Consider the following 17,237-nt stretch of genomic DNA (forward strand, 5'->3'; position numbering starts at 1 on the left):
GTACCTAGGAAAGTGCTATACAATATATAAGTTCAAATTATTATTATATCAAATGTTTAAACTTAAATTTGTTTTTGCAAAAATACATGGCCATTTTGAATTTGATGCCTGCAACACGTTTCAAGAAAGTTGGAACTGCTGCATGTTTACCACTGTGTTGCATCACCTCTCCTTTTAACAATATTCTGTAAGCATTTGGGAACTTAGGAGACCAACTGCTGTAGTTTTGAAAGTGAAATTAACTCAGCCATGCTGTTGCAATATGTGCAGTATTTGGTAAGTGCTTTGGCATTGTCTTGCTGAAATAAGCAAGGCCTTCCCTGAAAAAGACATCTGGACGGCAGCATATGTTGCTCCAAAACCTGTATATATTGTTCAGCATTAATGGTACCTTCACAGATGTGCAAGTCTCCCATGCCATGTGCACTAATGCACCCCCAAACCATCACGGATGTTGGCTTTTGAACTGCACTGAAAACAAGCCGGATGGTCCCTCTCCTCTTTAGTCTGGAGGACATGATACCCATCTTGTTTATAACTGGTTTCTTTGCATGGGTTTTAAATTGTATTTTTGGAGGCAGCGACATACTGTGTTCACAGACAATGGTTTTTGGAAGTGTTCCTGAGTGTTCCTCTGTTTTTAATGCATTGCTGCTTGAGGGGCCGAAGATCACGGCCATCCAATATTGGTTGTCGACCTTGTCCTTTGTAAACAGAGATTTCTCCAGATTTTCTGAACCTTTTACTTATATTATGTACCGTAGATTATGAGATCCGAAAACTCATTGCAATTGTACATTGAGAAATTTTATTTTTAGATTGCTGGACTATTTAGCCACACAGTCTTTCACAGAGTGGTGAACCCCTCCCATCTTTATTTCTGTAAGACCCTTCCTCACTGGCATGATCTTTTAATACCCTTTCATGTTACTGACCTGTTGCCAATTACCTAATTAGTTGTGTGATACACAACATTTCCAGTCTTTTGTTGCCTCTGTCCCAGCTTTTTAAAATGTGTTTCTGGCATCAAATTCAAAGTGAGCATATATTTTTCAAGAAACAATAACGTAATAGTTTCAATATTTGATATGTTTTCTTTGTACTATATTCTATTGAATATAGGGTTTAAATGATTTGCACGTCACTGCATTCTGTTTAAATTTACATTTTACGCAGCGCCCAATGTTTTCTGGAAACAGGGTTGTACTTGGTTTAAAGATTGTTTAGGAAATTTGATGAGGAAAGGAAATTGAGAGTATTAAGACATTTAGATGAGGTGGCTAATAACCTAGTTGTTGGTTTTAAATCTATAACTGAAAGGTTACTGGTTCAAATGACTGAGAAGTAAAAGATCTTGTCATTGTGGTCTTGAGTAAAGCACCTAACCCTAATTGCTCATGCAAGTGGCTCTGGATAGGTGTCTGCTAAATTACAAATATAATATAATAAATATAGATAGCCTCTCCAGGAGCCATCACCTTATCGTGGTGGAGAGGTTTGTGTGTTCCTATGAACCTGAGGGCTGTGTTGTCCGGGCCTTAGTGCTCCTGGTAGGGTTTCCCATGGCAAAGTGGTCTCAGGGGAGGAGCTAGACTAAGAATGGTTCAAAACAACCCTATGTATAAACGAGGAAGAGGAGGAGTTACCCTGCCCGGGGCCCCCGTCTAGAGCCAGGCCCAGAGGGAGGGCTCATTGGCGAGTGCCTGGTGGCTGGGTTTGCCACGGAGCCTGGTCGGGCATAGCCCAAAAAAGCAACGTGGCACCCCCCTCTCAATCCTATGGGCCCACCACTCATGGGAGGAACCACTGGGGTCGGGTGCGCTGCCATATGGGTGGCAGTGAAGGCCAGGGGCCTCGACGGTCCCAGACCCAGGCGGCAGGGGCTGGCTCTGGGGACGTGGAATGTCACACCTCTGTGGGGGAAGGAGCCGGAACTTGTGAGGGAGGTGGAGCGCTATCAGTTAGATCTGGTGGGGCTTACATCCACTCACAGTCTTGGTTCTGGAACCGTACTCCTAGATAGGGGATGGACTTCATTGTTCTCTGGAGTTGCCCAGGGTGTGAGGCGCCGGGCATGGGTTGGGATACTCACAAGCCCCTGGCTGAGTGCCGCTATGTTGGAGTTTACCCCAGTGGATGAGAGGGTCGCATCCCTACGCCTACGGGTTGTGAGGGGGGAATCTCTGACTGTTGTTTGTGCATATGCCCCAGACAGCAGTTCAGAGTATTTGGCCTTCTTGGAGACCCTGAATGGAGTCCAGTATGGGGCTCCAGTAGGGGACTCCATAATTCTGCTGGGGGACTTCAACGCACACGTGGGCAAAAATGGAGACACTTGGAGAGGCGTGATAGGGAGGAACGGCCTCCCTGATCTGAACATCGAGTGGTTGTTTGTTGTTAGAGTTCTGTGCTAGTCATGGGTTATCTATAACGAACACCATGTTCGAACATAAGGATGCTCATTAGTGTACGTGGTACCAGAGCACCCTAGGCACCCTAGATTGATTTTGTGATCGTGTCATCGGATCTGAGAACGCATGTTTTGGACACTTGGGTAAAGAGAGGGGCGGAGCTGTCAACCGATCACCATCTGGTGGTGAGTTGGGTCAGGGGGTGGGGGAAGACTGGACAGACCGGGAAAACCTAAACGGGTAGTGCGGGTGAACTGGGAACGTATGGAGGAGGCCCCCGTCCGAAAATTCTTCAACTCACACCTCTGGCGGAGCTTTTCTGGCATCCCTGTGGAGGTTGGGGGCACTGAACCTTAGGGGTCGATGTTCTAAGCCTCCATTGCCGAAGCTGCGGCGGGTAGCTGTGGTCTAAAGGTCTTAGGTGCATCAAGGGGCGGTAACCCTCGAACACCCTGGTGGACACTGGTGGTCAGGGAACCCGTCCGACTGAAGAAGGAGGCCTTCCGGGATATGTTATACTGGAGGACTCCGGAGACGGTTGCAGTGTACCGACAGACCCAAAGGGCTGCGACCTCTGCTGTGAAAGAGGCAAAACAGCGGGTGTGGGAGGAGTTTGGGGAAGCCATGGAGAAGGACTTTCGGTCGGCACCAAGGTGTTTCTGGAAAATCCATGGCAGAAGTCACTGAGGTAGTCAAACAACTCCACAGTGGCAAAGCTCCGGGGATTGACGAGATCTGTCCAGAAATGTTGAAAGCTTTGGGTGTGGAGGGGATGTCTTGGATGACACGCCTCTTCAACATTGCATGGGAGTCGGGGAAAGTGCCTAAGGAGTGGCGGACCGGGGTGGTGGTTCCCCTGTTCAAAAAGGGGGACCAGAGGGTATGTGCCAATTACAGGGGTATCACACTTCTCAGCCTCCCTGGGAAAGTCTAATCAAAGGTACTGGAAAGGAGGGTTCGGCAGATAGTCGAACCTCAGATTGAAGAGGACCAAAGTGGATTCCATCCTGGTCGCGGAACAACGACCAGCTCTTTACTCTTGCAAGGATCCTGGAGGGGGCTTGGGAATATGCCCATCCATTCTACATGTGTTTTGTGGATCTGGAGAAGGCGTAGGTCCGGGTCCCCCGGGAGATACTGTGGGAGGTGCTGCGGGAGTATGGGGTGAGGAGGTCCCTTCTGAGGGCTATCCAATCCCTGTACGTCCAAAGTGAGAGCTGTGTTCGGGTTCTCTATAGTAAGTTGGACTCGTTCCAGGTGGGGGTTGGCCTCCGCCAGGGCTGCGCTTTGTCACCAATCCTGTTTGTAACTTTTATGGACAGGATATCGAAGCGTAGTCGGGGTGGGGAGGGGTTGCAGTTCGGTGGGCTGGAGATCTCATCGCTGCTTTTTAGGGATGATGTAGTCCTGATGACATCAACGGTCTGTGACCTTCAGCACTCACTGGACCGGTTCGCAACCGAGTGTGAATCGGTTGGGATGAGGATTAGCACCTCTAAATCTGAGGCCATGGTTCTCAGCAGGAAACCGATGGAGTGCCTCCTCCAAGTAGGGAATGAGGCATTACCCCAAGTAAAGGAGTTCAAGTATCTCTGGGTCTTGTTCGCAAGTGAGAGGACAATGGAGCGGGAGATTGGTCGGAGAATCGGAGCGGCGGGGGCAGTATTGCATTCACTTTACGAAAAGAGAGCTGAGCCGGAAGGCAAAGCTCTCGATATACCGGTCAATTTTCCTTCCTACCCTCACCTATGGTCATGAAGGCTGGGTCATGACTGAAAGAACAAGATTGTGAGTACAAGCGGCTGAAATGGGTTTTCTCAGAAGGGTGGCTGGCTTCTCCCTTAGGGATAGGATGAGAAGCTCAGCTTTGCATTGAAAGGAGCCAGTTGAGGTGGTTCGGGCATTTGGTAAGGATGCCCCCAGGACGTCTCCCTAGGGAGGTGTTCCAGGCACGTCCAGCTGGGAGGAGACCTCGGGGTAGTCCCAGGACTAGGTGGAGAGATTATATTTCGACACTGGCCTGGGAACGTCTTGGGATCCCCCAGTCAGAGCTGGCAAATGTGGCTCGGGAAAGGGAAGTTTGGGGTCCCCTGGTGGAGCTGCTGCCCCTGCGACCCCGATACCGGATAAGTGGATGAAGATGAGATGAATATAGATTCATATAAATTCCAAACCCTATGTATAGACCAAGGCTGGACAAGCCTCTTAATATAGAGATACGGTCCTGTTGGTTTTCTCTCCAACTCTAATTTAACAAGCCTGATTGTTAGGCCAGATGAAAAGCAACATCTGTGTAGTCACTACTGGGGTTAGCGAGAGACTACAGAATGGTAGATCACGAACTGGTTTGGGCTCTGCCCTATAGATACTATTTGGTAAAAGCAATAGTGGAAATTCCACCTAGATTGAGTAGAACCATATTATTAATAACAAAATTTTCCTTTGAGGTCCAATGGTCAATGTGTTGTATTTGATTTTGTTTAGGTCAATGTGGATTTGGTAACATTACATATCCTCATCAAAGGTCCTCATTTCTGTCACAAAGAACTGCAGAAAAACAAATGGAACATTAGCTCCTCCAGTAAGGGGTGGACTGGGACATAAATGCAGCCCTGGCACTTTGTCCAGACCAGTCCAAATTACGGCAACAACTGCAATACCCCCCACTCATGCACACACTAGACTAAGGGCTGATTAATGCTTCAATGTCAAACACATCTGTGTTGGATCCGTGGACATCGTAGAGAGCCACAAAGGCCCGCTCAGACAGGCCGGGAAGGTAGCGCACCAGCTCAAAAACATAAAAGCGCGTAGCCACGCATATGTGAACGCAGAGCTGCACAAACGATGATTGGTTGGATGGCGGAGGGAGGGTTTTAAGGAATACGGAATTCCGGCTAAATTTGACTTCCTGTATCAACGAAGACGAGATGCAAGAGGGAAGAACGTACCTCCGTTTTATATAATGCTTTCTTGGCTGTCCAGGCACATAGAACACAGTGAAATCGACTCCAACTTTGGCAAAGACACAGTGCCTGGGGTGTTTCTAGGACTTAAAGACACTAAATATATATCCAAATATATTCACAGTGTTGACAGTTACGTGTATACTATTATTATGACATTATAGAACACATTGAGGTTGTTTGCGGTTTACATTCTGAATTGTTGATACTGTGATGGTAATTCCATCGATCAAAACTCTTAAAGGAGTAAGAAACAGAGACACAATTCTCTTTTTATTAATTATTTGCAAATAAGAGAGACGCGTCAAACGCTTACAAACATAATCGTCCGAGGAGTCTCTAACTCCATACATGAACAGTTCGTATTTATCACAATTAAAAGGGGTGTGGTAAGTTGTTGCCTATCTGTCTTGTGTCACATAGGCTTTTACCCAAAAGGCGAGCTGTCCCCCCACCTTATCCTTCTCAACTCCTGAGGAGTCACAATGTCTTGACAATCAACAGAGACACTAAAGGGATTATACAGATTTACGAGTAACCCTCTAATCCTCTGGTGCCGGTCAAGGATGCCCCCTAGGACAACACCAGATCCCTCTCGGTATCTTTAATTAGTAACCCATTTATACATGTATAGGATGACCAAGTATACATCAGTGCAAGAATTTCCACATACCGGTCAATTTTCCCCCCAATGGAACCTGTGTTGAACGTGGATAACATGCTCTTCTTTTCCTCACAAAAGGCCGGTTTAATAATTTATCTATCATATTTCATCTTTCACAGCTAATTGGTGTAATATTATATAATAATAAATGGGTTAATCAATATTATTTCCCTATTTATTTAATTTATTGATCATTCATTTCTGTATTTATTTATATTAATTTCCATCCATCATCTTCCGCTTATCGGGGCCGGGTCGCGGGGCAGCAGTCTAAGCAGGGATGCCCAGACTTCCCTCTCCCCAGACACTTCCTCCAGCTCTTCCGGGGGGACACAGAGGCGTTCCCAGGCCAGCCGGGAGACATAGTCCCTCCAGCGTGTCCTAGGTCTTCCCCGGGGTCTCCTCCCGGTGGGACGGGACCGGAACACCTTCCCAGGAAGGCGTTCCGGAGGCATCCGAAACAGATGCCCAAGCCACCTCAGCTGACCCCTCTCGATGTGGAGGAGCAGCGGCTCAACTCTGAGGTCCTCCCAGGTGACCGAGCTTCTCACCCTATCTCTAAGGGATTGCCCAGGCACCCTGCGGAGAAAGCTCATTTCGGCCGCCTGTATCCGGGATCTTGACCCAAAGCTCATGACCATAGGTGAGAGTAGGAACGTAGATTAACCGGTAAATCTTCACCACGACAGACCGATACATCGACCGCATTACTGCAGAAGCTGCAACGATCCGTCTGTCAATCTCCCGTTCCATCCTTCCCTCACTCGTGAACAAGACCCCTAGATACTTAAACTCCTCCACTTGAGGCAGGCACTCTCCACCAACCTGAAGTGGGCAAGCCACCCTTTTCCGACTGAGGACCATGGCCTCGGATTTGGAGGTACTGATTCTCATCCCCACCGCTTCACACTCGGCTGCAAACCGTCCCAGTGCATGCTGAAGGTCCTGGTTTGAAGGGGCCAACACGACAACATCATCCGCAAAGAGCAGAGACGAAATCGTGTGGTCCCCAAACCTGACACCCTCCGGCCCCTGGCTGCGCCTAGAAATTCTGTCCATAAAATTCTGTCCATAAAAATTACGAACAGAACCGGCGACAAAGGGCAGCCCTGCCAGTCCAACATGCACTGGGAACGAGTCTGACTTACTGCCGGCAATGCGGACCAAGCTCCTGCTTCGTTCGTACAGGGACCTGACAGCCCTTAGCAAAGGACCCAGGACCCCATATTCCCGAAGCACTCTCCACAGGATGCCGCGAGGGACACAGTCGAATGTCTTCTCCAAATCCACAAAACACATGTGGATTGGTTGGGCAAACTCCCATGAAGCCTCCAACACCCCGTAGAGGGTATAGAGCTGGTCCAGTGTTCCACGGCCTGGACGAAAACCACACTGTTCCTCCTGAATCCGAGGTTCTACTATCGGCCGTATTCTCCTCTCCAGAACCCTGGCTTAGACTTTCCCGGGGAGACTGAGAAGTGTGATCCCCCTATTGTTGGAACACACCCTCCGGTCCCCCTTCTTAAAAAGATGGACCACCACCCCGGTCTGCCATCCCAGAGGCACTATCCCCGACCGCCACGCGATGTTGCACAGGCGTGTCAACCAAGACAGCTCCACAACATCCAGAGACTTGAGGTACTCAGGGCGGATCTCATCCACCCCCGGTGCCTTGCCACCGAGGAGTTTCTTGACCACCTCTGTGACTTCAGCCCGGGTGATGGACGAGTCCACCTCTGAGCCCTCATCCTCTGCTTCCTCAATGGAAAACGTGACGGCGGGATTGAGGAGATCCTCGAAGTACTCTTTCCACCGCCCAACGACATCCCCAGTTGAGGTCAACAGCTGCCCACCTCTACTGTAAACAGCGTTGGTAGGGCACTGTTTCCCTCTCCTGAGGCGCCGGATGGTTTGCCAGAATCTCTTCGAGGCCAGCCGATAGTCCTTCTCCATGGCCTCACCGAACTCCTCCCAGGCCCGAGTTTTTGCCTCCACAACCACCCGGACTGCAGTCCGCTTGGCCTGTCTGTACCCGTCAGCTGCCTCAGGAGTCCCACATGCCAACCAGGCCTGATAGGACTCCTCCTTCAGCTTGACGGCATCCCTTACTTCCGGTGTCCACCACCGGGTTCGGGGATTGCCGCCTCGACAGGCACCGGAGACCTTACGGCCACAGCTCCAAGCGGCCGCTTCGACAATGGCGGTGGAGAACATGGTCCACTCGGACTCAATATCTCCAGCCTCCCTCGGGATCCAGTTGAAGCTCTGCCGGAGGTGGGAGTTAAAGATCTCTCTGACAGGAGACTCTGCCAGACGTTCCCAGCAGACCCTTACAGTACGCTTGGGCCTGCCGAGTCTGTCCAGCTTCCTCCCCCGCCATCGGATCCAACTCACCACCAGGTGGTGATCAGTTGACAGCTCCGCCCCTCTCTCCACCCGAGTGTCCAAGTCATACGGCCGCAGGTCAGATGAGACGACAACAAAGTGAGACGACAACCCATTCTCAAATCCAACAAAGCCACGTGCACTGATGTACACCCTTATGCTTGAACATGGTGTTCCTCCAAATCCGAGGCCATGGTCCTCAGTAGGAAAAGGGTGGCTTGCCCACTTCAGGTTGGTGGAGAGTGCCTGCCTCAAGTGGAGGAGTTTAAGTATCTAGGGGTCTTGTTCACGAGTGAGGGAAGGATGGAACGGGAGATTGACAGACGGATCGGTGCAGCTTCTGCAGTAATGCAGTCGATGTATCGGTCTGTCGTGGTGAAGAAAGAGCTGAGCCGCAAGGCGAAGCTCTCGATTTACCAGTCAATCTACGTTCCTACTCTCACCTATGGTCATGAGCTTTGGGTCATGACCGAAAGGACAAGATCCTGGATACAGGCGGCCGAAATGAGCTTTCTCCGCAGGGTGCCTGGGCGATCCCTTAGAGATAGGGTGAGAAGCTCGGTCACCCGGGAGGAGCTCAGAGTATAGCCGCTGCTCCTCCACATCGAGAGGGGTCAGCTGAGGTGGCTTGGGCATCTTTTTCGGATGCCTCCGGAACGCCTTCCTGGGAAGGTGTTCCGGTCCCGTCCCACCGGGAGGAGACCCCGGGGAAGACCTAGGACACGCTGGAGGGACTATGTCTCCCAGCTGGCCTGGGAACGCCTCGGTGTCCCCCCGGAAGAGCTAGAGGAAGTGTCTGGGGAGAGGGAAGTCTGGGCATCCCTGCTTAGACTGCTGCCCCCGCGACCCGGCCCCGGATAAGCCGAAGAAGATGGATGGATGGATGGACGTGTTGATGTTAATACTATCACAATCGACAGGAAGATAGCCTGCGTAACACTCATATTACATTCTAGTTTTTCACTTTTTAATACATTTGAAAGTAATGAGATCGAGAAAGAGTACCGTGTTCAACATTGATTGTACCATATCCAGAACAATGACTGCTCAAAAACAGCATTGACTATTTTACAAGTGTCCCCCCCACCCGGGAACAAAACTTAAGGTGCGGTATAGATGCATGTGAAGCTGTAGCTGACGTCTGACAGTGATAACAGCGTAGAAACACGCAATATAGCATATAAAGACAGAAATGGTGTGGCCGCGTTGAAGTTCAGAAGTAGCCAAAAAACCCATCACCAATTAATTTTCACCCGTGTCATTGTTTGAAAAGTAGCCCAATTTCGCATGAAAACTGTGAATATACAACAACCAACCAATGGCTTCTGCTGGGATACGGCAACAGCAATTGGACAAACTACACGCAGAACTGCAATAAACCGTAAAACTAAAACCGGTAGTAATAATAACGGCAATTTGTTAAGTTTAGTTATGATTATGTTTACATTTGCTAATGATTATTTTGGACGGCAGTGCATGGTTGCCTGTCGTAGCATGGCGCACTTTTATTTTATTTGTAATTTATAGATCAATTCATTGGGTGGGACATTTTGAGCAATTTAGAATATTGGGGGGATGTGTCCTTGGGTTAAATCACTGAGCCGTGAGACAGGCATGAAGTTAGGGCAAACACTGAATATGTACATCTATATTTGTTGGAACATCCAAATCACACCATTGAAATCATGGAACACTCTTAGGTCTCCCCTTTAGAATAAGACCATCCCCAAGGTTTTGTGGATGGTTGATATTTGAGAGTGGATACTATCTTGACTAGTGCAAATATATGCCAATTTGCCTATAGAAAAACCCAGAGGAGGAAAAAGAAGAGGTCCATTTCTCCAAGTGAATAGACAACAAAAATGGTGGGTCTCTCACAGGGGTTCTGAAGGAGATAACAAGCAAGTGCATAGGTCCAAACCAAGACGAGTTTTGGGAAAATACGATTGCTTAAATTACGAGTTTGGTCCTAGATACTTTTCATGTCATCTATGCACAAACGATGCATGTGCTTAAACTAATAATAGTGATTGGCAACATGGGGATGCGCCAAGGATCTAAAACAGCACTCACCGTCTTCACAGTCTGATTCTATCTGCTGCTCTGGGCTTGATTGCTACATCTGATTGTTAGTTCTGCCCCCTCATTAGCATAAGGACAAATGAAAAATAAATAAATACATAAATAACATAATACATAAATAAATAAATACTGAAATATAAGATTACGGAAATGAATATAAAAATAAATAAATACAGAAATGAATGATCAAGGAATTTAATACATAGGGAAATAATATTGATTAATACATTTATTATTTTATATGTATCTATAAATATTTTAATTGATACAGTTATTTTTTTATTTCATATTTTGGCAGGTTTGGTCCTCCATAGTACCCAGATCACAATACAATTGGGTTTGTCCATTTTGCTCTACACTTTCTCACCATTATGCCCACCATATAAACAGGTCGGGACTTCATTGGTGAGCTGTTGTCAATCAAGTTTGTTATGTCGTTCGGTGTTAGTTTTGCTGTGTCAACCTATCATGCGTTTAGCGTTGCTATCTGGAAGTCGTCCTCGGATTTTCGTCAGCAACGCCTGAATATGGAGGGTGCACGGAGCAAGTGCGTAGCCGATATGGATTAGATCGGATGCACAGTCAGTATACACAATGCATTTCTGTCCAGTGGCAGCAGACAACCTAGATGTCTACGGCGAAATATATATTTTTTGCAGCTCTAAATGAGAGCAACAAGGAGCGATATTAAGGCGTTTTAACCAAATGTTTCCACAGGTGGCACAGCAGGGATATGAATAGATGGGCATTGGCATGACAAGGAGTTGGAAGGCATATGTGCTAGTGCTGAAGCAATATATGCACGTTTTTCCGAAACTCACATTTTGACTCTCCATTCTGTCTGACAAAAGGACACCGTGATTTTCAAAGAAATATAGCCAAGCAAAGCCACTTTAAGATTGGAAAATGAACCCGTTATTACCCAAAACAAACGTCGAGTAGAATCTCTAACAATTATGTAATTAGTATAATGATAATGATTTGGAATAGAGACCGTGCCAACATAATTAGCAAAGGATATACCAGACAGTTGTTATGTATAATGAGCTGATAAAAAGGAAAACTAGACTACCAAATCTTAATATATTTGTCATTTGTTCCTTTGGATGATCTAATTATCCATTTGTTCCACGTTTCACATCCTGAAATGTACGTCAGTTACTGACTCCAAGTTCTATTTGTGAAAGTGTACGTATTTTATGGCAAACTCGAAGGGAGTCATCTCACTGGCTATTTTTTTCTGCTCGAAAATAAAGGAGCCAATGAGATGTCTCGCTTTGGGACTTGAGTTACCGTCCTGGTAAATAAAACCGTAATGGGCGTATCTTCATGGGCTATCTGGGTTGTTATAAGATCTTTGTTGAGGGCGACGGCTCAGTCAATAACAGTTACTAACATCGCATTCAGTTAGTAAGGTAAGGTCTGGATTGTGCTTTTATTTTACGTCTGCTATGGTATTTTAGATTGTAGCTAGGTTATTTGTTTAAGAAAATGTTTAGAAATGCAACATTTAAATAGTAATGTTTGATTTTTAAGTGATTTAATAGTAGCCTACGGAGCATGTGGCAGTGTTGTCCGAAAGAGATGACTGCAAGGCCTTTTTATAGGCAATTTACTGGTATTCAACTGACATATTAAATATTATATTCCCATTTAATCTCGGCATTCGGCTGCATTTGGGGGTGGATAACACTACTTCTAGCTATTTTTAGAGAAAAACAAAGTTAGGGCGCGCGCGCCTTACATAGCAGTCAACCAAAGCTCTGTTATTGTAATCTGTGAACGCACGGATACATGTTATGTAAAGATTTAAATATGTTTAGTAGACTATATAGGTTATGTGACCACCTTGTCTTAATGCCATACTATAGCGCCATTTTGGAAAGACTATATTATACTGTTATTTTGACCTCCGTATTAGACGACAGCCCGGTTACTATGGTTTATTATGGTGAATGGTTAGAATAATTTCCTGAGCCCATCTTTAATCAACTGTAGCATACTCAACGAATTTGGCAAAATATGGGCTAATGAGGTAGCCCTTCTAGATGAATTTCATGCTATAAACATTGATGTTTTCTCATGGGACAATGTATAGGAAAATATTGGCCAATGGGGCATATTCCACACCCCCTCGTACCTTTTTGCTTTCATGTAATGAAGGAATCTGATTAGTGGTATACAGTAGACAATATCTAAAAGCCAACAATGTGTCTGGGGTAACAGGCCTATGCGGTGGGTTTGGGCCAATATTGTTTTGGTGCTTTGTTTCTATGACGTTCTTCATGGAGTAACCAATCTGTCTTGTGACCCGATCCCCTCTACCCTTCAGTCAGTCCTGCAGTTACCATTAAGAGAGGAAATTGAGTGACTCACTTTTAAATTATTTACAACCCCAAAGGATGTGTTGTGTACTCTGAGTTTTTTTTTCACCCAATTGGCTTGATGTATACTGTATCTGGTAGCAGATACTCCGGGGCAGGGTACACACACCCCTCCAGGAGGAAAAATTACGATGTGTTACATAACGCATGTAAAGCTGATCCTGGCGTAGAACCTCACAGCCAATGTCTGACTGTGGTAGCCACATAGAAAACTACAATATAAAATGAAAAAACAAAACATATTTATTTAAGAGGCCAAGCATAGGTCCCCAACCCTCCACAGGCCCTGGTGCAGCTGCACCCCCGATAGCTATGTCAGTGTCTGGTAGTTTGGCTAATCACCTCAGAGAGCAAACATGGAAACCCATTCTCAAATCCATTAGCTTGTTCATGTAGTTGTATGTACAGGTATATTGTCTAATTTAATGATTTATCTTAAACGTTTGAGTAGGGCCAGTTCTTTTAACCCATGGCTGCCCAACGCCTCTACCGTCCTGTAGGATTAATCCTCAACGCTAGTTGTGACTAAACTGATTTAGCTTTTCATCCAGGCAGTTATTATAATTGGTTGTGTCTAGAAATTGCTTACACGAGGGTAGCTCTCCAGGAACACGGTTGGCTAGTCCTGTTTCAAACCATCACAAATACAACTGGTGGGACTGGACAAATGGAAGAACCTTAAATTGTCAGTTGTAGAGTGTACATTATTGACTATGGTTATATCATCTCTGAGGAAAGTGATTAGCTTATGGCAATTGTGCCCCCCCTTCCCTCTGCAGTGCAGTAATGAAGAAGCCCAGCTATCCTTTGGCTGTGCTTTGCCTTTCCGTCCTGCTGCTTCATGCCCACCTCTCCCTGGCCAAAAGAGGGGGAGGAGGCTTTGGTGGGAAATCCAGCTTTGGGAAGAAAACCCCCTCCACCTCCAACCGTGGAACCAACACCCAACATAGACCCAACCAAGGAACCAACAATCAGCCAGGGAACTATCCTCGCCAGCCCCAGAACCCCCAGCAACCAGGGGGGTACCCCCAGCAGCCGGGAGGTTACCCACAGCAACCAGGGGGGTACCCTCAACAGCCAGGCAGGGGAGGGTACCCTAACCAAGGTGGGTACCCTAACCAAGGTGGGTACCCTAACCAAGGTGGGTACCCTGCTGGAGGATATGGTGGCGGGTACGGTGGCGGTTATGGTGGCGGGTATGGTGGCGGTTATGGTGGCGGGTACGGTGGCGGTTACATGAACCAAAACCCAAACAACCGGATCCTCAGCCCAGGTTACGGGGGCAGCTATGGGTATGGGGGATATGGCGGTGCGGGTGGCTCCCCGTTCTCCCGCTCTGTGCAGGGCATGGGGCTGGGCCCGTCGCAGCAGTCTCGGGGATTTGGACGAAATGCAGCCATGGCGGCCGGGGCTGGGGTTGTGGCTGGGATGGCACTGGGGTATGGCCTTGGCCGGTTCCCCCGGCCTCACTTTAACTTCCACAACCCCCAGGAGGAGTACTACTATAACAACTACATGTACAGGAATTACGGCAGGAAATCCACAGATCAGAATGACTACAGCAGGGACTACCGCTTCAGCCCGCCTCCTCAGTCCTTTGATGACTACATGGGGTCCTGTATGAAGAGGGCTGACCTGCTGAGAAGTGGAAAGAATGCCGGATCAGAGAAAAGAGCCGGTGAGAGTTTATTCCCACTGGGAGCTCCTGACACACCCAACACTCAGGGAACCCAGCCCAGTGGAGGTGGCATTGCAGTTGAAGAGAAAAGGGAAGAGCAAGCCCCCGTCCGTGGAGGTCCCACCAGTATGACTGACACTGGCTCCACTCCTGCACCGGGCAGCGGGCCCAGAAACAGCTCAGCCACTGAGGCCGTTCCCACCGCGGGTAACGTCACAGCCATGTCAGATAAGCCTTTAACCCCTCGATCCAATCCTCCAACTCCCCGTCCTGACAACCACCTCCCCCCGAATGTACCGGAGCCTGAGGATGACGAGGATGAAGATACAGTCAGCATTTCTGAGATTGGCTACCCAGCGTTGATAGAGCAGATGAAGGCTCGAAAGTGTGTGGAGCTTTACATGGTTTACTCACTACGCTTCTTGGAGAAAAGGAAACTGGAGGACGAGAATAACCAGCGACGGGGGAGACCTACAGGGGGAGGGGACAGTCTGTCTGGTGGATATCAGGCGCTGATGACCGTACTCACCTCTACTGCCCTACTCTTTCTGAACAGCAACCTGCTGCTACTGCAGTGAGACAGAGAGAAATGGATGGGAGGAGAAAGGACACTGTGTTCTCTGCCACGCCCTGTGAGTTAGTCTGGATGGGCTACTAGAAGGGAAGGATGGATGGAGAGAAGGCTTTGAACCAAGCCTAATGAATCTCTCCGTCATAATGGAAATTGATCTGATTCATAATTTATTTTCTCCTGTATTTATTTATCATGAATTGTTCTATTATTTGAATATCTATTAATGCTCCTGTGTTATTAGAATGCAGTCCATTTCCACATTAAAAGGATTGGATTGGCTCCTGGTGTTTCTAGGCATGGTACATTATTTTTTTGTTAAGGTTCAGCAGGGACTGGCCCGATCTGGAACTGACCAACACCAGCTTTTAACACCCAGTTCCCGGCACTAATAGGGATTCCTGGAAGAGCATTTAGATGACTAGTGGGAAACGGCCCATTCAGTCCATTTACATCACATTAATTGGCTTTGTGGGCCCAGATGGGATCATATTTCCAGGCAGGCTGGATCTGTTAGAGTGTGTGTGTGTTTGATGATATACTGTGTGTTTTGATGCTTATGTACATATTTAAATAGACTGATGTAAATATTGATTGGATTAAGATGAATCTTGTTGACATTGGTGAAAGCAAATATTAACAACCATATCAACCCCTGCTGTGTAACATCAGCTGGGGGAGAGAGAGAGAGAGAGAGAGGGGGGAGAGAGAGAGGGGAGAGGGGGAGAGAGAGGGGAGAGGGGGAGAGAGAGAGGGGAGAGGGGGAGAGAGAAAGGAGAGAGGGGGGGGGGGAGAGAGAGGGAGAGAGGGGAGAGGGAGAGAGGGGAGAGGGAGAGAGAGAGAGGGGAGAGGGAGAGAGAGAGGGGAGAGGGAGAGAGGGGGGGGGAGAGAGGGGAGAGAGAGAGAGAGAGAGAGGGGAGAGAGAGAGAGAGGGGAGAGGGAGGGAGAGAGAGAGGGGAGAGGGAGAGAGGGGAGAGGGAGAGAGAGGGGGGGGAGAGAGAGAGGGGGGAGAGAGAGAGTGCACGTGTGTGTGTGCGCGTGTGTGCGTGCTAATTTATACTGATTATTAATGTAGCTTATTTGTAACTTAATACCTGTACACTACCATATAAGACTACTAATAAAACCATTCAAACACAACACATTTCATACAGTGGGACTATAAACCTGGGAGTCTGCATATTTGTATGCATTTTACACATCATTTGAAAAACATTGTTAGGTTGACTTCATAAGACAACAATGTTACAGTTCTCTAAAAAAAAGGGAGACAGTAGAAGTAGTAGTAGAATAGCATCTTTAGAATTACACCATTTCCTTTTGATTCATTCAATGTAACACAGATTCACTTACCCAGTTCAGATATCCTGTGGAATGGATGGCTCTCAGGTTATCTAAACAAACCTGTGTCATCGTTATCTGTCATTGTTTTTAGACATTGTGGTTGTTTTGGTTTTTATTTTAAATTCAATAGTAGATGCATTTCCAGATGTTGTTTCCTTTGTATTGCTGTTATGTGTCAAGCTGCATGTGCTCAAATACACTTGCTTAAACCACATTGGTAGCGGCTTGAGAAGGAGATTTTTGCAAGCTTATACTATTAAATAATATATGGGTGGATTATTCTTGGATAGATTTGGGGAAATGTATCTTATTGTAAAAACAACCATTTTCTGCTCTGACTTTGGTTCCCTCCTTACCTATGCTGGCGTCTGTTCTGTCTGGGGAGATGAGAGGTGGATGTGGATGTGGATTGTATTGTAAGTGCTCTTATAGTGTAGACCCAACTAGCTTTGACCCATGCCACTGTTGTGGTGGCATTTCAAGCTGAATGGTATGAATACAGACAAATCGGCTCTACTTTAAAGACTGGGACTCTGTACTCTGAGGGAATATGTACTATACTGTTGTTCACCATCAAATTGTTTAGATAGTGAATGTATGGACATGCACACTGTTTGTTAATCAAAATAATTACTAAACAACACGTCAATACTCTGATGAAATATAAATAAATGTCTTGCTTCAATTCTTCTGAAATTTGTCTTCATTAAAATCCTTTCTAACCTCAGATTTAGTGGGTTTTTTCCTGTTTG

The 17,237-nt window shown here is 47.0% G+C and overlaps 1 protein-coding gene across 2 annotated transcripts; it reads left to right on the top strand.

The window, feature by feature from the left end:
- Nucleotides 1–11,004: 11,004 nt before the first annotated feature.
- LOC105014318 (prisilkin-39) lies at nucleotides 11,005–15,853 on the top strand. Of its 2 annotated transcripts, none has more exons than XM_020052197.3 (2): nucleotides 11,005–11,055; nucleotides 13,672–15,853. In XM_020052197.3, exons 1-2 carry the CDS (start codon nucleotides 11,036–11,038, stop codon nucleotides 15,146–15,148), a joined length of 1,497 nt encoding a protein of 498 aa, XP_019907756.2. In that variant the 5' UTR covers nucleotides 11,005–11,035; the 3' UTR covers nucleotides 15,149–15,853. The 2 variants fall into 2 exon arrangements, with proteins under 2 accessions (XP_019907756.2, XP_010874833.2); XM_010876531.4 differs by lacking the exon at nucleotides 11,005–11,055 and adding an exon at nucleotides 11,815–11,923.
- Nucleotides 15,854–17,237: the final 1,384 nt, after the last annotated feature.

This window comes from Esox lucius, chromosome 13 (assembly GCF_011004845.1).
Source record: "Esox lucius isolate fEsoLuc1 chromosome 13, fEsoLuc1.pri, whole genome shotgun sequence".
NCBI classification, from domain to species: Eukaryota; Metazoa; Chordata; class Actinopteri; order Esociformes; family Esocidae; genus Esox; species Esox lucius.

Excerpts from the sequence above, each read along its gene's own strand:
- LOC105014318 (XM_020052197.3), top strand. The coding sequence starts at position 11,036 with ATGGAGGGTGCACGGAGCAA. Across the intron at positions 11,056-13,671 it reads ATGGAGGGTGCACGGAGCAA|TGCAGTAATGAAGAAGCCCA; the intron begins GTGCGTAGCCGA and ends TTCCCTCTGCAG.